General features: G+C 36.4%; 1 protein-coding gene across 2 annotated transcripts in view; it reads right to left on the bottom strand.

The window, feature by feature from the left end:
- The window catches only part of RHPN2 (rhophilin Rho GTPase binding protein 2), an 88,550-nt gene that overhangs the window by 28,162 nt on the left and 34,020 nt on the right, over positions 1-26,368 (bottom strand). For both annotated transcript variants that reach the window (XM_053701548.1, XM_053701557.1), the window contains 5 exons: positions 23,750-23,878; positions 19,965-20,040; positions 16,761-16,838; positions 9,047-9,171; positions 6,796-6,962 (listed from right to left, as the gene is read on the bottom strand). In XM_053701548.1, the coding sequence (XP_053557523.1) occupies positions 6,796-6,962; positions 9,047-9,171; positions 16,761-16,838; positions 19,965-20,040; positions 23,750-23,878 (575 nt within the window). The remainder of the gene's footprint in view (positions 1-6,795; positions 6,963-9,046; positions 9,172-16,760; positions 16,839-19,964; positions 20,041-23,749; positions 23,879-26,368) is intronic.

Below are 26,368 nucleotides of genomic sequence, written 5' to 3'. Positions count from 1 at the left end.
TTTGAAATGTTCTCCAAATCAGCGCTCTTGCCATAAGGAAATATTGGGTATAGATTAAGCACCTAGAGACAATAGCATCTATAGCTCTGAACAAAGGCTACATAGCTAGCCCAGGGATGAACAAAGATGAAGGGTTGTGTTCAGAGCGCCTCAATCAGGGTCAGGTGGCTGAGAATCTTACTCTAAGAGTTGCCAAACTTGGATTATGAGTATATACTTGGTATGAATCCTAAATTAGTAGTGACTTCCAAATTAGCAGAATATTGTATTGTGATTTAACACATTATACAAATATAGGTAATGTAAAATGAATACAATTTTATTACAAAGAATTAATACAGATGATAAAAATTGTGGATCCACAATGTACAGTTAAAAGCAATTTGTAAAAACAAGTACAGTGGTAAGCTGATAGTGGAGGTTACCAAGAAACTAATAAATCTTCAAACTCTAAAAAAAAATACTACTATAGGTGGGTACTATTATATGTTGTCTGATGCTGAGACTATCTTCTACAGTGGGGTCGTGTAAAAGTTGGTGAAATTGTGGGACCGTGGACGTGTAATAAATCCTATTATCAAATTGGGTCAGAAGTAACAATACAAAAGGTCAATAGCTAAAAGTGTCAATGGTTCAATTTGACCGTTAAAGGGACAGTCAACACCCGACACAACCACATTCCATATGTTTGTAAAGCAAACAAAGATCCGCCTGCACCGGCTCCCTTCTCTATTACCTCTATCCTTGTGCTAGGAATCCTTCCAAATACATACGTTAATGTAGTCGAAATATGGCCGCCAAACTCCCCCCACGGTTACGTACTAACCTTCTTTCAATCCATCCTCCAATCAGAATGGAATCCTCGGTCAGAATCTTCAATAGGAACCAAAAAAGCAGAACTTTATTCTCCCCAATAGTTTCTGACGTATTATATTTTTAACAGTACCCTATTACTTAACACCGATCTAATTAATTTGATGTGTCAAGTCCGATTGCTGTGTACGATCTGACTGATTTACAAATGCGCATGCGCAACGACATATCGTGCGCGTCATCACGCATGTGGGTCTTCGTTTGCGTTACAAACATATAGAATACGGTTGTGTCGGGTGTTGACTGTCCCTTTAAGTGTTCCAAAACACAAACGGACTCCTATGAGTTCCAAAACATATGGCACTCACACAATTTATTTTTTGTAGCTAGAGCGTTGATTGGAGAACGGTTCAAACTGTTGGCTCACCAAAAAAAATTAAATTACTTTTGAAGTGGCTGGCCGGAGCGCGGGATATTTGAATTTCAGTGCTACATTAAAAATTAAGTTAAAGGGACATTATACACTCATTTTTTCTTTCAAATACATGTTTTGTAGATCTATTTATATCGCCCATAAAGTTTTTTTTTTTGTTTGTTTTTTTTAAATGTATAGTTTTGCATATTTTTAAATAACATTGCTCTGGTTTTCAGACTCCTAACCAAGCCCCAACGTTTTAGGAGAATACCATCAGATACCTACTCCAGCTTGCTCCTGCTTGTGTAAAGGGTCTTTTCATATGGAAAGGAAGGGGGGGGGATAGTGTCTTATTTGCCACTTGCAGTGGGCTTTCCAGCTACCTTTACAACAGAGGTAAACTGAGAGCTTCTAAACAGTTTTATACTGGATTTTTATATCAGTACCTGTGCATCTTATTCTTTATAGTAGTGACTATTACATACAGTTATATGAAAATTAGTGTATACTGTCCCTTTAAGTGACAGTCAAGCACAGTTACTGTAAGCTTGGAAATGGGCACCAGGGGCATGTAAAAGATGCAAGTTTTTGTAAACAATATTTTTTCAGGGAGGGGTATTTTTAAATTATTTTTAACCTCAGTTTTAACTTTTTATTTAAAAGAAGGGGGGTGTCTTACTTCCCACTTACAGTGGGCTTTCCAACTACCTTTTCGAGAGAGCTAAACCGAGATCTTCTAAGTAAGTTTTTAAACAGTTTTATACTGGATTTTTATATCAGTATCTGTGCATCCTATTCTTTATAGTAGTGTATATTAAGTGCAGTTATATGAAAATTGTTGTATACTGTCCCTTTAGAGTGCATCTTCATCACAACTGATATATTAAACCCCTGAAACAGAAGGCTAATCCTGAACCCCTCATCTCACAATGGGCAAACTAATAAGCAAGTGAAAAGAGGAACAATCATAATACTCATACCTAGGGGAACTTCTAAATGACTTTTTCAGAACATATATTTAAATATTTAATGTCTGTATGTTTACTCTTGTGAGAACTTTGCTTTATTGCAGACTGTAAATACCACAGGTACAGAGCAACAAGACTATGTAACCTGCAGAATGTCTAATATGGAAAGCACAAGCAAGCTGGTGTGTTCATATAACTATAACATTTTTGAATATCACTGATCCAGAGTTTTCAAGGCCTGGCTTTATAGCCAAGGGCAAATAAGCACACATTCCACAGATACCGCCTGTTCTAAACTGAAAAGTTAATAGTCAACATAACAATAATACTGGGCAATTTCCCCACTGTCCCAAAACATGCAGCACAGTCTTGATATGTGGGATATGTTAGACTGTCATTTCTTCCAATATCAGCCCTGGTTTCATATAATACAACTCGATGCTACACAAAAGATCACAGAAATGCAAAACCCCATTCATAATTACCAGTCCATAATTGCAGCCAACCCATACTTTGTACCAGACCACCCTGGGTTCCTCAGTCACTTGTCTCCTAGCTATTAACTTTAATTTAATGAAGATAGAGATATATATATATATATATAGATATATATATAGATATATATATATATATATATATATATATATATATATATATATATATATATATATATATATATATATATATACTGATTTCCAAATCTACCAATTATTCTAATGTTTTCATGTTATTTACGTGTGCTAGAAAGTTAATGTAAAACTGCTATCCAATTTATTGGCTCCTGGGGCAAGTTGGTTTGCTTGGAGTTTAAAAGGCTTGTTGCTGAATGAATTCAGCTAAGGTGGAACCTATTTCAAATTAAAAAAACAATTCAATTTTAAACAGTAACGCATAACAGTAGCAAAGTGAATTGTTATATTTTTAGCTTGTTAATTTCAACATTAGATTTATAACAAAACATATAGGTTAATCCTTTTTATTGCAGTTTCCTCTTTATAGCAGTTTTGTTCCACTTCATCTAACAGCATTTTGTGGGAAGCCAATCTTATTTGTATAACACACTGTGGAATTTATGAGGCAAATCGTTATGCCATAGTTTCTCAGAAACAGAACAGATTGTGTATTAAAAGAGACATACAAGTAATACATTAACTTTGATACATCACTTCCAGTACCCATTAAAACTCTTTTGACTAAAAGAAAAAAAAACTGAAAAGAAAAAAAAATGACCTATTTTTACTTAATTTACAACACAAGGCAAATTCAACCAATCACATAAGTGCACTCCTGACTTCTATTTGCTGTTAAAGGGCATGAAGCACTAAATACATTTAATAAGCATAGTACTGAGGTAATTCCCCACCTCCCTCTAGTTATGTGTGACGCCATGCTGAAGTCTAGCTTTCACTACATTACAGTTCTGATGTGCTTGCACATGTGAAGCAAGTCTCCTTTATATACCTGCACTAAAACCTAGGTTCCAAAATGGCACCCATAATAATAGGGAGGTGCATGAAATGTATTTAGTGTTTAAAGGAACGATACTCAAATGTTAAAGCAATAGAAAGTGATGCAGCATAGGTGTAAAAAGTAGAGAATATCACCTGAACATCTTTATAAAAAAAAAAAAAAAAAAAAAAAAAAAAGATATTTTACCACAAAATCAAGATGCTAGTTCCAGGACTTGCAAGGGAGCATGCATCTTGTATTTGCAGGCAGTCATGTTATTTTCCTCCTCAGTTTAAGGAAATTTACTGAGAAATCTCTCAAAGTTTCAGTAAAATCTCATGAGATCACAGTAAAGCAAAGTGTGACCTCAGCACAAATGAAGCTGATTGGCTGTTTTTCCCCCCAACATTCGGCTACAGTAGCTGAAGAGTAACTGTTCACTAAGCAGTTACTAGTGTGAGCTGAATACATTTTGAGGTAAACATTTGTGATATTTTCCTGTCAGCTTTTTACAGTTATATGCTGAATCACTTGAAAGTAATGCAGCATAAGTATTATGTCCCTTTAATTTAGAATGCAGCACTCTGCACATGCCCAGAAGTACTACAGTCCACACAAAAAAAGTGAAAGCACTTGTGATAAATACAACACCGTCATATTTGGCAGCTTCAGTCTATGTTTTGTTTACCGAATAAAGTGATTTAATTAGAATTAAAAAAATAAACAGCAAGATACATTTAGACATAGCAAGAAGCATTTTAATTTGTAAAAGAACTAAGATAATGGATCTTTTATGTGACCACATTATTATCCATTTTTTTTTTATTATTTCCAGAATCTTTTAAATAAAAAGTTAAAACTGAGGTTAAAAATAATTTAAAAATACCCCTCCCTGAAAAAATATTATTTACAAAAACTTGCATCTTTTACATGCCCCTGGTGCCCATTTCCAAGCTTACAGTAACTGTGCTTGACTGTCACTTAAAGGGACAGTATACACTAATTTTCATATAACTGTATGTAATAGTCACTACTATAAAGAATAAGATGCACAGGTACTGATATAAAAATCCAGTATAAAACTGTTTAAAAACTTACTTAGAAGCTCTCAGTTTACCTCTGTTGTAAAGGTAGCTGGAAAGCCCACTGCAAGTGGCAAATAAGACACTACCCCCCCCCCTTCCTTTCCATATGAAAAGACCCTTTACACAAACAGGAGCAAACTGGAGGAGGTAGCTGATGGTATTCTCATAAAACTTTGGGGCTTGGTTAGGAGTCTGAAAATCAGAGCAATGTTATTTAAAAATAAGCAAAACTATACATTTAAAAAAACAAATACTTTATGGGCTTTATAAATAGGTTATCTACAAAACATTTATGCAAAGAAAAAATGAGTGTATAATGTCCCTTTAAAGGGACATAAAAAAATGTTTTTTTTTCATAAACCATTTTATTCTTAAACAAATGCCTTTATTTTACTATGTGCCCTGCAGACTTGTATGATTCAGTCACTGGCCTTATGTTCTTCTGCAGCAGAAAGGGATTGTGACAGGTGTGAAACTAACTGTTTATATCTTTTGAATGCATTAAAGGGACAGTCAAGTCCAAAAAAAAACTTTCATGTTTCAAATAGGGCATGTAATTTTAAACAACTTTCCAATTTACTTTTATCACCAATTTTGCTTTGTTCTTTTGGTATTCTTAGTTGAAAGCTAGACCTAGGAAGGCTCATATGATACTTTCTAAGCCCTTGAAGGCCGCCTCTAATCACATGCTTTTGTATTTGCTTTTCACAGCAGGGGAGAGCTAGTTCAGGTAAACCCTATAGATAACATTGTGAGCACGCCCGTGGATTGTGGCAGACACTGCACTAATTGGCTAAAATGAAAGTCAAAACATAATGAATAAAATGTCATGTGATCAGGGGGCTGTCAGAAGATGTTTAGATACAAGTTAATCACAGAGGTAAAAAGTGTATTATTATAACTGTGTTGGTTATGCAAAACTGGGGAATGGGTAATAAAGGGATTATCTATCTTTTAAAACAACAAAAATTCTGGTGTTGACTGTCCCTTTAAGTACATCGTAAAAGAAGGAACTTTGTATAAATAGAAGATGCACTTATGAAACCAATATTTCCTTTGACAGTAGAACTTCCATTTAAACACCAGCAGAGTGCACAAACGCAGATGCTGTATAACATTATTATTATTAACATCATCATCAGTTATTTGTAGAGCGCCAACAGATTCCATAGCGCTATAAACATAGGTATGATACACAAAGGTAGCGTAGAGGGCCCTGCCAAGAAACGTACTGTTGTAAATCACCTCTCATGAAAGGCTTACAAGCTAAGGAGTTCAAGGGGATGACAAAGGAGGATGAGAGGTAAGAAAGGTTAGCGTGTATTGTATGCATCCCTAAACAGTAGAGTCTTAAAGGAACACTTAAAACTATGAAAACTAGAGGAGAGTCTTGTGGAGTGAGGCAGAGAGTTCCACAAAATAGGGGCCATTCTGGAGAAGACCTGTAGACAGGAGTGTGAGCTGGTAACAAGAGCAGGAGAAGAGAAGGAGGTTGTGAACAGAGCGAAGGGGACGGGAGAGAGAGTATCTGGAGACAAAGTCTGAGAGCAGTGTGGAGCAGTGTTATTAAGGGCCTTGTATGCAAGATTAAGGATTTTGTCCTTTATTCTGGGGGCTAGGGGAAGCCAGTGTAGGGATTGGTAGAGAGGTGCAGCAGATGAGGAGCGACAGGTAAGGAAGATGAGCCTGGCAGAGGCATTCATTACGGACTGTAAATGAGAGACAGACTGGGCAGCTAGGGAGACCAGAGAGGATGGAGTTGCAATAGTCAAGGCGGGAAAATAAAGGAGAGTGGATTAAAATCTTAGTTGTGTCTTGTGTGAGGAAGTGTTACATTTTGTAGATTTTTAACGTGGAAGTGGCAGGTGCTCAAAGAAACTGTTCCAAGGTCGCGCTACGCAACATAAAAAGTGCCAGTCAGATATTTATTAATGAGTTTTTTACAACAGTTTGCTAAAGTCAGATACTCACATTAGTGTATTTAGTTTTATAGGCCCATTTATAAAAAAAAGAGCACAAATGCATTATTTTCATTAATAAAAAGCTAGATTCATTAATCCATTACCTGCAGATTTTTGAAAAGCATTTACAGCTTCCTCCAATCCAGTTTTTGTCTGCCGGTTACAACGGGTGCCTATCTGTGAATACACAGCTGCTATGTTGAACAAAATGCTGGCTTTTTCCAAGGAGATATTTGGCTGACTGACTGGAACTCCAGTAAAAGAGTCATACCTAAAGCAACAAGAGCATGGAATCAGTGTTATGTATTTGGGAGTCAGACAGTGAACAAATGTAATAGGTTTTGACTAGTATAACACTTACTACTTTTTTCACATTTTAAGCATTCAGCGGCTTTAATTGTATAGCCAGCAAAATAGTTTCACATATTGTACATAAATGACATGCATAGCTCAACAAAATGTCCTCACAATAGTTGTATTTTGAAAATACTTTAAGATATTGTTTGGGACTTGCAGAGTACTGCTGGTCCCAAGTGGGAAATGCCACTGATCCAATCAGTAGCGCTAGATCTACACCTGAGTCATGCATCTAGTGTTGTTAACTGGATCAGTGGTGTTTTCCGCTCTTCGAGTTCAAAGCAGTATTTCTACTGTGTTCTGTTTTTCCCCAATGGCTGCAAAAACAAGTAGAGACGGCCGCAGGATACCAGTATGTTCTAAAGTAATTTATTTAATGAATATTTTCTATTACTACAGCAGACAAAAATGCAAGAAGCTTTTAACATACAGGTGAACAAACAAATGGGCTATAAAGTATATTCCCTCATTCCCCGATATATGAAAGCTAAAGTACTTTATGTGCATATGATTTTTTGAATATGATAGCCTGATATAAAAGCACTGGTAAGCATAGTCAGGAGCAGGGAAGGTAAGTTTTATCATCTTACTTTACAGTTGCAATAAACAGGGGGGGAAGGGGGAACCTTAGAAATGCTTAATTAAAAAAACAGTGTAATGTTTAATTGAGTTCCCTTTAATGCATTTCAACTTGACTTGCTATACCAGTTGTAGAGCAAAAACATATACAGGGAATTACTTCTTAAGGTTTATTTTTGTATATGAGATAGTTGTGTTTCCTCTTAAAATGGGCTGAGCTTAAAAGGGAGCCCATGTAATGTTATCTCATCATCTTATATAAACAAAAAGGCTTCCTTATCTTATATATGTCTGAGATAACTCCCCTATGTGATTATATCTGTTGTATCTGGGTTAGATTGCTTTTTATAGCCATTGAAATTTTCAGTAGAGGCAAAATCAGCTCTCTCAAATGACAATAAAAAAAGATAAACCTATCCGTAAACCATTACATTTCAGCAGGTAAAATGGATCATCAGGAACAAATTAAAAAGGTTAGATTAATACAACATACATTCAGTTATTTTACCTGCTATTCTGCACAATACATCTAAAAAAAAATGTGTGTATTCCAGATACTTAAAGGGATATGAAAGTCATTAAAGTATTCATTTTTTAAATAAAGATAGCTCAGATGTGTGCATGTGTTATGAACACTACATGGCAGCTGTGTTTGCGGCAGTGTATAACATTGTTGCAAATACTGCTGCAATATAGGACACAAGAAACGTGGATCTCACAACACTTGTTAATGGATGAGTCATTCATTTGTTTAGATTAATTGCAGACAAAATATTTCAAATTCATTATACATTTTGTAATGTAATAATAAAAAAATAAAATCATTTTTGCACACTTGCGTTTCCTTACTGTTCTGAGGGGGGACAAAAATCATGAAAATTGTGCTAGAAAACAGTTTAAAGACTTATAAAGTATGTACTTTGAGGATATTTTTCAACTGAAGTGTTTCATTTCTAATCTACAACTATACATTTGTAATAAGACTTGTTTAACGTCCCTTAATTAAAACAGCTGTCACTTTATAAAAGGATTATTTTCTTTATCCTGTATTGTGTCACTTTAGAAATTACTTTTAAAAACATCTCTTTATAGGATATGAAACATTTTTTTTCTTTCAAGATTCAGATAGAGCATACACTTAAGCAACTTTCTTATTTACTTCTTTTAATCAAATGTTCTTTGTTCTTTTGGTTTCTTTTGTTGAAAAGCAGAGGGGTAAGCTCATGAGCGTAAACGTGTCAGGAACACTGTATGTTATCCCATTTCCAAGAGCACTAGATGGCAGCACTATTTCCTGCCATGAAGTGCTTAAAAATAAATATATATATAAAAAGGTGAAGAAGAAAGGGGACGGCAGATGAGAAGGGTTTGGCTCAGACTTATATCAGTGTTTTGTTAAAGTGAAAGTGTAAGGCTTACCATGTGAATAGAATCCCCAGGTGCCTGCTGGGTGGGAAGAATCTGTTCTCTAGGAATGCAAGCTGATGGAGATAATTCACCAGTAACTCAACTCCAGATTCATCTCTACTGGGTGTACGACAGGCCTGGGCACAGAATAAAAAAAGTCTGAAATACTACACTTTTTACTTTCATTTTCAACACAAAACGCAGGTTTCTGTTTACAGAACATTAGAACAATGTACAAAATAATAATAATAATATACATATAACAGGGTCACAAAGGGGGTGCATTCCAAACGGGGGATATAAGCAACATATTTTATTTATTTTCCAGACTTGTTGATGTAATTATTTTGTGGTTGAAAGCTCCACAACAATAGGAACTCAGTATGACATCACCACACCTTACAGAAGGACAATCACGCTATATTAAGCCTAATTTTGTGAAGGTAACCGAGCAGAACAGCGGGATCAGATGACAAGATCACTGGCTGTTAATTAAACCGGCAACCTCAGGGTTGTATTAATAGACAAATTGAGTGTAATGGGGACAGAGGGGTAAACAAGTATACAATAGATTATTAATCTGAGGGTTAATACAAAGTAATGCTAACATTTCCCTTGACAAATATGAAACCCTACTGACTCTACTTTCATGCAACAGAAAACTGTAAAGAGAACAGTTATTATGAACACTTCTAGGTTTTTATTGCAGATTGCATGATTACATACAGCAAAGGAGACAGGTAAACATACTCAGGTATGCCTATTTCCATACACTGCTCTGGGTTTGCATAATACCTCGAAATTGTGCTAGCATAGGGCCAGATTACGAATGGAGTGCTATTTAGCGCTTTTTTACGCACGTCGAATTTCCCTGGTATTACGAGTTGAAAGTAAAAGATATTGCTCTTGCGCTAAAAAGACGCACACAAAAAGCCGAAATTACAACACTGCGCACGCGACAACCTATAGAAGTCAATGGAACAAAAAATGTGGAGGAAAAAAACAAAAAACATAATTTATGTAAGAACTTACCTGATAAATTAATTTCTTTCATGTAATTAGCAAGAGTCCATGAGCTAGTGACGTATGGGATATACATTCCTACCAGGAGGGGCAAAGTTTCCCAAACCTTAAAATGCCTATAAATACACCCCTCACCACACCCACAATTCAGTTTAACGAATAGCCAAGAAGTGGGGTGATAAGAAAAAAGTGCGAAAGCATATAAAATAAAGGAATTGGAATAATTGTGCTTTATACAAAAAAAAAAAATCATAACCACCACAAAAAAGGGCGGGCCTCATGGACTCTTGCTAATATGAAAGAAATGAATTTATCAGGTAAGTTCTTACATAAATTATGTTTTCTTTCATATAAATAGCAAGAGTCCATGAGCTAGTGACGTATGGGATAATGACTACCCAAGATGTGGATCTTTCCACGCAAGAGTCACTAGAGAGGGAGGGATAAAATAAAGACAGCCAATTCCTGCTGAAAATAATCCACACCCAAAATAAAGTTTAATGAAAAACATAAGCAGAAGATTCAAACTGAAACCGCTGCCTGAAGTACTTTTCTACCAAAAACTGCTTCAGAAGAAGAAAATACATCAAAATGGTAGAATTTAGTAAAAGTATGCAAAGAGGACCAAGTTGCTGCTTTGCAAATCTGATCAACCGAAGCTTCATTCCTAAACGCCCAGGAAGTAGAAACTGACCTAGTAGAATGAGCTGTAATCCTCTGAGGCGGAATTTTACCCGACTCGACATAGGCATGATGAATTAAAGATTTCAACCAAGATGCCAAAGAAATGGCAGAAGCTTTCTGGCCTTTTCTAGAACCGGAAAAGATAACAAATAGACTAGAAGTCTTTCGGAAAGACTTAGTAGCTTCAACATAATATTTCAAAGCTCTAACAACATCCAAAGAATGCAACGATTTCTCCTTAGAATTCTTAGGATTAGGACATAATGAAGGAACCACAATTTCTCTACTAATGTTGTTGGAATTCACAACCTTAGGTAAAAATTCAAAAGAAGTTCGCAACACCGCCTTATCCTGATGAAAAATCAGAAAAGGAGACTCACAAGAAAGAGCAGATAATTCAGAGACTCTTCTGGCAGAAGAGATCGCCAAAAGGAACAAAAAACTTTCCAAGAAAGTAATTTAATGTCCAATGAATGCATAGGTCCAAACGGAGGAGCTTGAAGAGCCCCCAGAACCAAATTCAAACTCCAAGGAGGAGAAATTGACTTAATGACAGGTTTTATACGAACCAAAGCTTGTACAAAACAATGAATATCAGGAAGATTAGCAATCTTTCTGTGAAAAAGAACAGAAAGAGCAGAGATTTGTCCTTTCAAAGAACTTGCGGATAAACCTTTATCTAAACCATCCTGAAGAAACTGTAAAATTCTCGGAATTCTAAAAGAATGCCAAGAAAAATGATGAGAAAGACACCAAGAAATATAAGTCTTCCAGACTCTATAATATATCTCTCTGGATACAGATTTACGAGCCTGTAACATAGTATTAATCACAGAGTCAGAGAAACCTCTTTGACCAAGAATCAAGCGTTCAATCTCCATACCTTTAAATTTAAGGATTTGAGATCCTGATGGAAAAAAGGACCTTGCGACAGAAGGTCTGGTCTTAGTGGAAGAGTCCACGTATGGCAAGAGGCCATCCGGACAAGATCCGCATACCAAAACCTGTGAGGCCATGCCGGAGCTACCAGCAGAACAAACGAGCATTCCTTCAGAATCTTGGAGATTACTCTTGGAAGAAGAACTAGAGGCGGAAAGATATAGGCAGGATGATACTTCCAAGGAAGTGATAATGCATCCACTGCTTCCGCCTGAGGATCCCGGGATCTGGACAGATACCTGGGAAGTTTCTTGTTTAGATGAGACGCCATCAGATCTATTTCTGGAAGCTCCCACATTTGAACAATCTGAAGAAATACCTCTGGGTGAAGAGACCATTCGCCCGGATGCAACGTTTGGCGACTGAGATAATCCGCTTCCCAATTGTCTATACCTGGGATATGAACCGCAGAGATTAGACAGGAGCTGGATTCCGCCCAAACCAGAATTCGAGATACTTCTTTCATAGCCAGAGGACTGTGAGTCCCTCCTTGATGATTGATGTATGCCAAAGTTGTGACATTGTCTGTCTGAAAACAAATGAACGATTCTCTCTTCAGAAGAGGCCAAGACTGAAGAGCTCTGAAAATTGCATGGAGTTCCAAAATATTGATCGGTAATCTCACCTCCTGAGATTCCCAAACTCCTTGTGCCGTCAGAGATCCCCACACAGCTCCCCAACCTGTGAGACTTGCATCTGTTGAAATTACAGTCCAGGTCGGAAGAACAAAAGAAGCCCCCTGAATTAAACGATGGTGATCTGTCCACCACGTTAGAGAGTGTCGTACAATCGGTTTTAAAGATATTGAGATATCTTTGTGTAATCCCTGCACCATTGATTCAGCATACAGAGCTGAAGAGGTCGCATGTGAAAACGAGCAAAGGGGATCGCGTCCGATGCAGCAGTCATAAGACCTAGAATTTCCATGCATAAGGCTACCGAAGGGAATGATTGTGACTGAAGGTTTCGACAAGCTGAAATCAATTTTAGACGTCTCTTGTCTGTCAAAGACAGAGTCATGGACACTGAATCTATCTGGAAACCCAGAAAGGTTACCCTTGTCTGAGGAATCAATGAACTTTTTAGTGAATTGATCCTCCAACCATGATCTTGAAGAAACAACACAAGTCGATTCGTATGAGATTCTGCTAAATGTAAAGACTGAGCAAGTACCAAGATATCGTCCAAATAAGGAAATACCACAATACCCTGTTCTCTGATTACAGACAGAAGGGCACCGAGAACCTTTGTAAAAATTCTTGGAGCTGTAGCTAGGCCAAACGGCAGAGCCACAAACTGGTAATGCTTGTCCAGAAAAGAGAATCTCAGGAACTGATAATGATCTGGATGAATCGGAATATGCAGATATGCATCCTGTAAATCTATTGTGGACATATAATGCCCTTGCTGAACAAAAGGCAAGATAGTCCTTACAGTTACCATTTTGAACGTTGGTATCCTTACATAACGATTCAATATTTTTAGATCCAGAACTGGTCTGAAGGAATTCTCCTTCTTTGGTACAATGAAGAGATTTGAATAAAACCCCAGCCCCTGTTCCAGAACTGGAACTGGCATAATTACTCCAGCCAACTCTAGATCTGAAACACATTTCAGAAATGCTTGAGCTTTCACTGGATTTACTGGGACACGGGAAAGAAAAAATCTCTTTGCAGGAGGTCTTATCTTGAAACCAATTCTGTACCCTTCTGAAACAATGTTCTGAATCCAAAGATTGTGAACAGAATTGATCCAAATTTCTTTGAAAAAACGTAACCTGCCCCCTACCAGCTGAGCTGGAATGAGGGCCGCACCTTCATGTGGACTTAGAAGCTGGCTTTGCTTTTCTAGAAGGCTTGGATTTATTACAGACTGGAGATGGTTTCCAAACTGAAACTGCTCCTGAGGATGAAGGATCAGGCTTTTGTTCTTTGTTGAAACGAAAGGAACGAAAACGATTATTAGCCCTGTTTTTACCCTTAGATTTTTTATCCTGTGGTAAAAAAGTTCCTTTCCCACCAGTAACAGTTGAGATAATAGAATCCAACTGAGAACCAAATAATTTGTTACCCTGGAAAGAAATGGAAAGTAGAGTTGATTTAGAAGACATATCAGCATTCCAAGTTTTAAGCCATAAAGCTCTTCTAGCTAAAATAGCTAGAGACATAAACCTGACATCAACTCTGATAATATCAAAAATGGCATCACAGATAAAATTATTAGCATGTTGAAGAAGAATAATAATATTATGAGAATCATGATCTGTTACTTGTTGCGCTAAAGTTTCCAACCAAAAAGTTGAAGCTGCAGCAACATCAGCCAATGATATAGCAGGTCTAAGAAGATTACCTGAACACAGATAAGCTTTTCTTAGAAAGGATTCAATTTTCCTATCTAAAGGATCCTTAAACGAAGTACCATCTGACGTAGGAATAGTAGTACGTTTAGCAAGGGTAGAAATAGCCCCATCAACTTTAGGGATTTTGTCCCAAAATTCTAATCTGTCAGACGGCACAGGATATAATTGCTTAAAACATTTAGAAGGAGTAAATGAATTACCCAAATTATTCCATTCTCTGGAAATTACTTCAGAAATAGCACCAGGAACAGGAAAAACTTCTGGAATAACCACAGGAGATTTAAAGACCTTATCTAAACGTTTAGATTTAGTATCAAGAGGACCAGAATCCTCAATTTCTAAAGCAATTAGTACTTCTTTAAGTAAAGAACGAATAAATTCCATTTTAAATAAATATGAAGATTTATCAGCATCAATCTCTGAGACAGAATCCTCTGAACCAGAAGAGTCATTAGAATCAGAATGATGATGTTCATTTAAAAATTCATCTGTATAAAGAGAAGTTTTAAAAGATTTTTTATGTTTACTAGAAGGAGGAATAACAGACATAGCCTTCTTGATGGATTCAGAAACAAAATCTCTTATGTTATCAGGAACATTCTGAACATTAGATGTTGATGGAACTGCAACAGGTAATGGTACATTACTAAAGGAAATATTATCTGCATTAACAAGTTTGTCATGACAATTAATACAAACAACAGCTGGAGGAATAGCTACCAAAAGTTTACAGCAGATACACTTAGCTTTGGTAGTTCCAGCACCAGACAGCGATTTTCCTGAAGTATCTTCTGACTCAGATGCAACGTGAGACATCTTGCAATATGTAAGAGAAAAAACAACATATAAAGCAAAATTGATCAAATTCCTTAAATGACAGTTTCAGGAATGGGAAAAAATGCCAGTGAACAAGCTTCTAGCAACCAGAAGCAATAAATAATGAGACTTAAATAATGTGGAGACAAAAGCGACGCCCATATTTTTTTAGCGCCAAATAAGACGCCCACATTATTTGGCACCTAAATGCTTTTGGCGCCAAAAATGACGCCACGTCCGGAACGCCGACATTTTTTGGCGCAAAAGAACGTCAAAAATGACGCAACTTCCGGCGACACGTATGACGCCGGAAACAGAAAAGATTTTTTGCGCCAAAAAAGTCCGCGCCAAGAATGACGCAATAAAATGAAGCATTTTCAGCCCCCGCGAGCCTAACAGCCCACAGGGAAAAAAGTCAAATTTTTAAGGTAAGAAAAATATTTGATTCAAATGCATTATCCCAAATATGAAACGGACTGTCTGAAAATAAGGAATGTTGAACATCCTGAGTCAAGGCAAATAAATGTTTGAATACATATATTTAGAACTTTATTAAAAAAGTGCCCAACCATAGCTTAGAGTGTCACAGAAAATAAGACTTACTTACCCCAGGACACTCATCTACATGTTTGTAGAAAGCCAAACCAGTACTGAAACGAAAATCAGCAGAGGTAATGGTATATTTATAAGAGTATATCGTCGATCTGAAAAGGGAGGTAAGAGATAAATCTCTACGACCGATAACAGAGAACCTATGAAATAGACCCCGTAGAAGGAGATCATTGAATTCAAATAGGCAATTACTCTCCTCACATCCCTCTAACATTCACTGCACGCTGAGAGGAAAACCGGGCTCCAAGCTGCTGCGGAGCGCATATCAACGTAGAATCTAGCACAAACTTACTTCACCACCTCCATAGGAGGCAAAGTTTGTAAAACTGAATTGTGGGTGTGGTGAGGGGTGTATTTATAGGCATTTTAAGGTTTGGGAAACTTTGCCCCTCCTGGTAGGAATGTATATCCCATACGTCACTAGCTCATGGACTCTTGCTAATTACATGAAAGAAAAAAGTGTAAGTGCACTTTGTAATGTAATTTTGATGTGTTTTGTGACACTTTTGTTTCACAAAACAGTTAACCACAGCTCTGAGCACACGCTAACCAAGCAAGATTTAATTTGAATTGCGCTCAAGTAATTGCGTTTACTTTTAACTTGTAATACCAGTGCAATCTAACCTGCACAAACGTACGTGAAAACCTGATATCGCTCACGTGCAAACTTTTGCTCACCACTCATAATCCAGACATCCCAACTCTCCATGAAGTTCAGGGAGTCTCCCTGATGCCATTAAATGGAATGCAATCTTCCTGAAACTCCAAGTACCATGATCCAATGTGGCCCAAATCCGGAAAAAAGTGTTTCTTTAAGGAATGGCTTTAGTTGCCGGGACGTTATAGAACCCTTAAAGCATGCACCAATAACCAAAACCCCCCACTTGTTCTAATAAAATAAAAACACAAATACTACCTTATTTACTGCACGTAATTAAACTTTGTAGTCTAAAATATTTAAGCATTCAACAAGCGTAAGATCACTGGAAAATAGGTTTGTTGTATGTGGTTGTGCAATAAAGCTACTTTTTTTTTTTTAATGTGACTTTATTGGGAAGCTATTTTAATGATAAGTCCCTATCTTATTTAGGGTTTCAAGGTGTCCAATATATAACTGGGGGGTGGCGGCACAGTAGCGGGTGAAACCAACTCCCTGAAATCAGTTTTTGCAGTTTGGGATGTCTGCATAATCTGGTCATAATGTTTTAAAAATGTGTGTTGTGTGTGAATCTTTAAATAACAGGTTATGCATATATAAGGTCTTAAACTATCCCAGAAAGAGCTGCCTATTACCTGTCTTAGGTCCATTAAGTCAGCTAACTCATTCTCATAATCCGATCCATCTTCACTATAATGTTCCAGGATAAAGTCCTACAACAACAAAAATGAAGACAAGGAAGTGTTTATCTGCGTCACTAACAGCAGAAAAAGGAGTTCACTCAAAATCAATAATGCAAATGATTTAAATACACATTTACAGCTAATTATTTTATGTGTATGTGGTAAATGTTATTACTTTTTATTAGTAGATTCCTGGTGGAGAACATTTCAGATAAAATTAGTAACAATCTTTTGGCAACAACACAGAAATAGAAACAGCGCTCGTAAAAAATAAAAGAAATAACCTGCAATAATCGATGTATAAAAATTAGAGAGAAGTTTAAAACAGAATCAAGAATATATTTAAAAAAATAAATAAATCCAAATGGAATAATAAAATCATCCAAATCATGACAGCATTTATTCCATGAATACTCACTGGTAACTTTCTGCTTAACCAGACCAAAAGAGTTAATAAAATAATACATTCACCTGTCCAGTTTTTAATTTGCAAAAAGAGAAACTAAGTTACCTGTGGTTTTCGGCATTCAGATAATTCCATACCGTAGATATTAAAACTGAAGTGCAACTCCTTATCTGCATCTTCAGACATTTTGAGTTTTAAGACTATTAAACAATTGTTATTAACACCTTTAAACTCTCTCAGAAACTTCCCTGTATTGCCGCACATAAATAGGTACAATTGGTAAGCCAATCAGAAGCCCCATACTTGCATAACCACCAATCGCTGCCCATGTCCTGTTTAGGACTGGCTGTGGCATGCGAGATTATGTTCTCAACACCTTTGCAAGGGTTAAACACCGTTACCAGCAAGCATTCATGAAACAAACATTTTTTTTTAACAAAATAGAGCCTTTTCTATTGTATTAGAATGTCAGTTAAATAAATGGCAGAAAAATTGTGCAGCTATCTGCAGTCAAATCAGCACAATCTGCACTTGCCTGGTGCCAATCTGTATTTATACAGGCATTGATTGCCCTGAACAACATACCTACAAATCATTTTATGTTGTTTCAGAAAAATGTGTGGTTGGAAATAATCCAGTTTTCATTACCGCTTACTAAATTGCTTAATCATTAATTATTCAGAAGATATGAATCTGAAATAGTAATTGTTCCATTAATATCCCACTGATAATTAGCCAACACCGAATTTGTATTATGCTGTTATTGAATTTTGTAATTCTCTTTTTTTTTTATATAAATGTATATTTCCGCATAAAATGACTGAATTACAACATATGACATTCTTTACTAAGGTATTAAACATGACACTACAGTGATATTTATAGATATATAGGGTGTGCTGATTTCAGGAAGTTCCTAATTACAAATACTTGTGGAGGTACAGATTTTATGCAATGAAAGGGAAGATACTAATGGTTTTCAGTCTGATCAAGAAAGGGTGGGACCATTTATGATTCAGACATCACATTTTTAGCACTGCATCATTATGACACACATAATACAAACAAGTTTCTGCAATACATGAGTCAATTCAATTAATGTATAAAAAGTCACAAAGTCAAATGAGATTTTTCTGTCCCCAGCTCTGTATCATTAGAAGCACTTTATCCTCCACATAAGTTACATATTATAATAAACCGGATAATGCACACCTAATGAGTTTGGCGCAGCACACCCTGCCCATTAAATGACTGGGGGGGGGGGGCCTTACAAGACTGGATACTGATTGGCTCCTTGAACATATCCTATGATCTAGACAGAAAAAAACTGCCCAGGCGTCGTAGAGAACAGAGCACAAAGATATGCATATGTTAAATATGATCCTTAATGCCCAAGACCGTTAAGAACACAGACATCTAGATTGTTATTAAAGTTTAAATATTTTTATCATGCTTATAAAAGAGCATAGCTTAAATATGTTAAAATATTCTTTTAAAGCGATATTAAATAAAAATGTAATTCCCCACAAATACAAAAGTAACTCTTCAATTATTATGTATTTTGACCGTTTTTCTGCAAATTTAAATATGAAAAACTGAGAATGTTCCAAATCCCCGAGTCACAAGTGCCATACCTGTAACTCAGAACCATATATACTTCACTGTGATGGCCTGATATATGCAGTTTATTAATACCTGTCTGTAATTGATCACATCAAAGGAAATAATATAAACAACATCTATTAAACTTTTCAAAGTCTGAAAATATGACAGTTTAAATCTTTTTACATAAAATGTATACAGGATAAGAATTAGTTGTCAGCCCATCAATGTACTCAATTTTGTATGCCAACTGCAGTCTGGATTAAAAAGACACAGAAAACACTGTAATGTGTGTTAGGGCATTTTATTATTTTATTATTGCTTGCATAGAACCATGTGTTTAATCACCACAAAAGGGGTTAAATATATAGTTAAAGTGACATCAAAACACTACGTACATATTATAAGCATAGTATTGAGGGTATTCCTAGCCCCTTTTAGTCATGGGGGCCACCATGTTGAGATTTGCCTTTCATTGCATTCCAGTGCTGACTTTTGCACATGTACAGGAACTCTGGGAGCTAGCTGAACACATCTGGTAAACCAATAACAAGACATGTGTGAGTGGTCACCAATCAGGAGCTAGCTTCCAGTAATGCATTGCTGTTTTGGAGCGGACTTTAACTAGGTGTATAATCCCTTTTGCATGGGTTAAAAAACGTAATTCTATGCATACAATTGTGCAATAATAAATGATCTAACACAAATATGCAAAAATAGAACGCCCCTATATCCCTTTAACATTTTTCTGGATAAGGTAGAGGCACCGGAAAGCCCATTATAGTTCTAAAAATAGATTATATAGGAAAATAGGTGTAGAGGCAGTGTTAAGTCTACATGTAATGAGTGTATTCATCTGTTCTCCACCTAAAGTCATTATTTATCATTCTTAAAATTACTAATTATTGGCTTTTTAAAGAGTTAATGATAACATTTACTACACCCCCTCAGTAGTTTATTTAATCATCTAATAAAAAGAAGACTCACTATGAAAATATTTGACTACAATGCCAAGTTGAATAATGAAGCATTTTACACACTTCACTTCACCAACATAAATGCAAAATATTTCTCTTTATCAACCATATGCAACATTGGTTTCTCAAGCAGAGTCATCTGTGCATAAAGAAATGAACGGCACCGGTTACCTTGAATGCTGTTGTGAAATCAACATCTTTTGTTTCTTTAAGCCCTAATGGAATAAGTGGAATGTTGGAGGCCTGCCTGCAAATAGAAAAAAATGCATTATGGTAAATAAACACGGTTTCTCTCCATAGAGTAACTACATTCTGTCTGACTGCCCTCTGAAGAGATGTGCAATGCATCTTGGGTAGTTATATAATGGTATGGGGGGGACATTTCTGCATGGAGTGAAAAAAAAAAAATAGGGTTAAGAGAAAGCAGATTGCTTCAAACTCATATTAAAAAGGGACTTAAAGGGCCATAATACCCAAATGTTTAAACACTTGAAAGTGATGCAGCATAGCTGTAAAAAGCTGATTAGAAAATATCACCTGAACATCTCTATGTAAAAAAGAAAGATATTTTACCTCAAAAGTTCCTCAGTAGCCACCTCCCATTGTAAAGGATTTCTAAGCAGCATTTTAGTGTGTCTGTCCTGGGACATCTGAAGGGACTAGCATCGTGCACTCTCATATTATTTCACCAATCAGGTAAAGGAAGCTTACTATGAAATCTCATGAGAGTTAAGTCAAATCTCATGAGATCACAGTAAGAGTTCATGACCTCAGCACTGCTGATGCTGATTGGCTGCTGTTCATTTCTTCATTTTTTTATTTTTTTACCTGCAGCTGGGAGCAGCTGAGTATAACTTTTTAAACAGAACTTACTCTGCTGAGCTGAGGAGATTGTGAGGTAAAATATCTTCCTTTTTTACATAAAGATGCTCAGGTGATATTTTCCTGTCAGCTTTTTACAGTTATACTGCATCAGTTTCAAGTGATTTAGCATATGAGTATTATGTCCCTTTAAGTCAAATTACACTTTCATGATATAGATAGAGCATGTCCTTTTAAAGCAACTTTTCAGTTGACTTCTATGATCTAATGTGCTTCTTTTTCTTGGTATTCTTTGTTGAGAAGCTTACTTTGGTAGGCTCAGGAAAAGCAATGTACTAGCTAGCTGTTGATTGGTGGCTTCACATATATGCCTCTTGTCAATGGCTCACCCAATGTGTTCAGCTAGCTCCCAGTAGTGCAATGCTGCCGCTTTTAACAGAGAATACCAAGAAGATAAAGTATAGTTGTAATATTGATATATATCGTTTTGACAGGTAAATATAAAATATATCTGTTTAAATGGAGTGAAAGCAAAAGTGTCTCTCTAGGAAAAAATTTCACTACAATTCCTGGTACTGAAGGGGTTAAAGGGACAGTCTGCACCAGAATGTTTATTGTTCAAAAAGATAATCTCTTTATTACCCATTCCCTAGTTGTGCACAACCAACAATTATATAAATACACTTTTTACCTCTGTGATTACCTTGTATCTAAGCCTCTGCAAACTGCCCCCTAATTTCAGTTCTTTTGACAGACATCCATTCTAGCCAATCAGAGCTGGCTCACCTGAACTCCATGTGTGTGAGCAGTGTTATCTATATGACACACATGAACTAGCACCCTTTAGTGGTGAAAAATTGTCAAAATGCCCTGAGAGAAGAGGAGGCCTTCAAGGGCTTAGAAATTAGCATATGAACCTCCTAAATTTAGCTTACAACTAATACAAAAAGAAAACAAAGCAAAATTGGTGATAAAAGTAAATTGGAAAAATTGTTTAAAATGACGTTCTATATCTGAATCATGAAAGTTTATTTTGGATTAGACTGTTTAATGCCTATGTTAGGTCTGCCTTACAATAAACATGATTTCTTAAATGGTCAGTCTAATTGATAAAACACATCTTATTGTATATTCATTTTTTTTTTTTTAGGTAATTTAACTAGTAAATAAAACTAGTGAGAATGATCAGGAATATTCCTTTTGAATTTGTGAGCGATTCTCTGATTATTTAAATACAGGGAGTAACTATATGATCTCAGTTGAAACCATGTTGGGCACAATCCCAATATTTCTTTATAAATGTGGCAGTAGCAGAATTAACCCAATCAGGAAGTTGACAGATTTAAACTATATGTAATGTACCAATTACATTCCAAGTACACAAATCAGTCAGAGACTTGGTTTTGGAAACGGCATCAGAAGCAATATGAATCCAAGCAAAGGCTACTAAGCTATACACTTTATTATACACTGAAAATCCCTTATACATAGTACTCAAGAATGAAAAAAAATTGTTAAATTAAATATCTTTATGATAAACAGGAATCATGTTTAACTTGCTTTTATTATAATACTTTTTTAAATAATTATTTTAATAAAATGTAAAATTGTAATAAATAATATACAGTTTAAATATTAAACCATGGTAATTCCAGGACATATTTTCAAATGAAAATTCCGTGCTGCAATAAAACTAGTCCGTATCAGCCTGTATTCTTCTACTTCTCTATCAGGATGCGGTCTGTGCTGTAAACCGGCAATTTCTCTTTTGTGATTTAGATAATCATACATTTCTAAACAACTTTCCAATTAACTTCTATTATCAATGTTGCTTCATTCTCTTGGTATCCTTTGTTGAAGGAGCAACAATGCACTACTGGGAGTTAGCTTAGCACACTGGTAAGCCAATGACATCAGGTATAAAATGTGCAGTCACCAATCAGCAGCTAGATACCAGCTCCTGATCCTACCTAGGTATGCTTTCCAACAGAGAATACCAAGAGAAATAAGCAAGTTGGATAAAAGAAGTAAACTGGAATGTTGTTTACCATTGTATGCTCTATCTAACCTTTTTTTCTGGGTTTTTGAAATCTAATTTTCTAATAAAAACTGACAGACATTAAAGTGATGGTAAACCTTAACTAATCAAATGCCATATATTTAATCTTTGCCATTACAAAAGTATGTGAGTATCTTTTCTGTTTTGAATCCATCTGTTAGATGGTTAAATTAGTGCATATAGTAATGCTTCTATTGCAATGTTATGCCGGCCCACTTGGATGAACTCTTTTTTTGTCATGACAATTCCAGTGAACATCCAATGAGCGTGTGTGTCATTTGACAATCTTGAAGTCCAGCCCCTTTAAAGCCCTTGGAAAGCCTATGTAGAGAGTGGATTTGATTGCTCTATAGTCAAAATAGGAAATGAAGGTGGCGGGGGAACAGACAAAACCAAATCGGATTATAAATCTTTTTATTATAAAATATATAAACACTTTTTAAATAAAAAAAAAATGTGGTTTTACTTGAAATCAAATATTTTTCATTGCAACATTCTTAAAGTCTGAAATTTACCATCATTTTTTAAGAGCGTAAACAATATACAGGAGAGGAAATCAAATTTGTTCTAGATACAGGGAAAATATCATGCAAAACATTTAACCCCATGAATGCAAGAGGGTTGCAATACATTACTTTTACATTAAGCCATGGCCCTGCCTAGCACCCAAGGGGTTAAACTCTGCAACATAATTCTCCTGACTGAAACTGGCATTCAGCTGACCTTTAGAATAAAATAGCAATAAAAGGCACAACTGCATATTTAATGTATTGGTTGCCAGATAAGCCTGCCGAGAGATGCTTTGCAATGTGTGGCACTCTGTATAGCAGCTAAGGAATTCATGGCCATATCTTTTATACCAGATATGATTATTTAGCAAACAAAGGTAGGTGCGTAAAGCTTGCCAGTTTCTTTGCCCAACCTTGTTTAAAGGACCTTGTGTTCTACTCGTCTCAGAAATTAAGTAGTCAGCCTTATCTCTCAAAAATATTCCAGCAATGTCTTTATCTTATTAACCCATCTGGGCACAAACAGCATGAGAATAGAATGGCATAAATGAATAACATTGTCTTACTCTGTGTGTTGATAAACCTCCACGGATATATTGAGCGTTTCCAACTCCTCCTTCAGAAGCTGGAGATTGGAGTTCACAAAACTCAGTTCCAGAAGTACCTGCTCACGAACCTTATTGTTTGAGGTTGCCCTGGAGATGAATGAAAGAATCACATCATTGTTCAGTTTTTTTAAAGTGCCCTGGAGTATGTTACCTTGTGGCATGCAATAGATTTGAAGGATGATTTTATCCCCTTGTGACACAGGAATCTTTCCATTGATTTCCCTGAACATTTGTTTTTTTCTTTTTATTAACAGTGTACACCTGCATCAGATGAAATATCACATAGGCCTAGCACATAATACGTCCTTTCATTTTTTCCATTAACCCCTTAGCTGTCATGAAGAGCAGCAGTAATTGTGAATTGCATAGAACACAAAGCTCCAGTAGACTATGATTTCTTTTATAAGGAACTTTATATTTCTAGTCTGCTTGCCAGGGGTATCAAGCTCAATGTATCTGAGGGCCACTGGAAAAGTGTTCATCTCCCATGGGAGCCGCTTGAACTGAGTAAGTGCTACGGAACTGGATATACTAATAACTGGAAGTGACATTACCCAAGTAGCAGTGCATGGTGGTAGTTGTAGCCCACAATATACATACACAGTTGTCTGTATTTATCTTGTGAGTTCTAAGTGAAGTCATCATTCTGGAACCGTATAACAACGTAAGTGACATTTATCCAAGCAGTGCATGGTGGGAGTCTACACTGGACACTTGTCTTCATATTTATCTCGTGAGTGACTATATAGATCATCAACAACTAGTTAAACCTCTTAGAACCCTAAAAAAAATAAAAAAATAAAAAAAAGTGTATATATATATATCTGACAGACAAAATGAATGATTAAACAAGGGAGGGCCAGATGAAACTATCTTGAGGGCCACATATGGTCCTGAAGCCAGTACTTTGATTCCACTAGCTATACAGCACAAGATCGCTACAATAAAGTAAATGGTGATACTGACATGGAAAGCGGTGGCTAACCTGTGGGCTATCAAGAGGGGAAGAGGCCATCTTGGGGCCAAAATCTAGTTAAAATTAGCAACACAATACCCTCTTTAATTGTGCACATACTGCAATATATATATATATATATATATATATATATATATATATATATATATATATATATATATATATATATATATATATATATACACACACATATACACACATACATACATATATACACATATATATACATACACACAGGTGAAACTCGAAAAATTAGAATATCATGCAAAAGTTAATTTATTTCACTAATACAACTTAAAAGGTGAACCTAATATGAGATAGACTCATTACATGCAAAGCAAGATAGTTCAAGCCGTGATTTGTCATAATTGTGATGATTATGGCTTACAGATCATGAAAACCCCAAATCCAAAATCTCAGAAAATTAGATTATTACATGCAATCAATAAAACAAGGATTGTACATACCTGTAGAACAATATCGGACCTCTGAAAAGTATAAGCATGCATACTGTATGTACTCAGCACTTGGTTTGGGCCCCTTTTGCAGCAATTACTGCCTCAATGCGGCGTGGCATGGAAGCTATCAGCCTGTGGCACTGCTGAGGTGTTATGGAAGACCAGGATGCTTCAATAGCGGCCTTCAGCTCTTCTGCATTGTTCAGTCTCATCTTTCTCTTGGCAATGCCCCATAGATTCTCTATGGGGTTCAGGTCAGGCGAGTTTGCTGGCCAATCAAGCACAGTAATCCCACAGTCATTGAACCAGGTTTTGGTGCTTTTGGCAGTGTGGGCAGGTGCCAAGTCCTGCTGGAAAATGAAGTCAGCATCGCCATAGAGTTCGTCTGCAGAAGGAAGCATGAAGTGCTCCAAAATCTCCTGGTAGACGGCTGCATTGACCCTGGACTTAATGAAGCACAGTGGACCAACACCAGCAGATGACATGGCTCCCCAAATCAACACAGACTGTGGAAACTTCACACTGGACTTCAAGCATCTTGCAGTGTGTGCCTCTCCATTCTTCCTCCATACTCTGGGTCCTTGGTTTCCAAATGAGATGCAAAATTTGCTCTCATCAGAAAAGAGGACTTTGGACCACTGAGCAACAGACCAGGTCTGTTTTTCTTTAGCCCAGGTAAGACGCTTCTGACGTTGTTTGTTGTTCAGGAGTGGCTTGACAAGAGGAATACGACATTTGAAGCCCATGTCCAGGATCCGTCTGTGTGTGGTGGCTCTTGTGAAACTCCCCAACACTTTTGAATGGCCTTTTCCTGACAATCCTCTCTAGGCTGCCGTCATCCCTGCTGCTTGTGCACCTTTTTCTTCCACATAACTTTCTATTAATGTGCTTTGATACAGCACTTTGGGAACATCCAACTTCTTTTGCAATTACCTTTTGAGGTTTTCCCTCCTTATGGAGGGTGTCTATGATGGTTTTCTGTACAACTGTCAGGTCAGCAGTCTTTCCCATAATTGCGATTCCTACTGAACCAGACAGAGACCATTTAAAGGCTCAGGAACCCTTTGCATGTGTTATGGCGTAACTAGCTGATTAGAGTGGGACATTTTGAGCCTAGAATATTGCACCTTCTCACAATATTCT

This window comes from Bombina bombina, chromosome 1 (genome assembly GCF_027579735.1).
Source record: "Bombina bombina isolate aBomBom1 chromosome 1, aBomBom1.pri, whole genome shotgun sequence".
Classification (NCBI taxonomy): domain Eukaryota; kingdom Metazoa; phylum Chordata; class Amphibia; order Anura; family Bombinatoridae; genus Bombina; species Bombina bombina.
The sequence above is the reverse complement of the archived record's forward strand: the minus strand, read 5'-3'. Positions and strand labels throughout refer to the sequence as shown.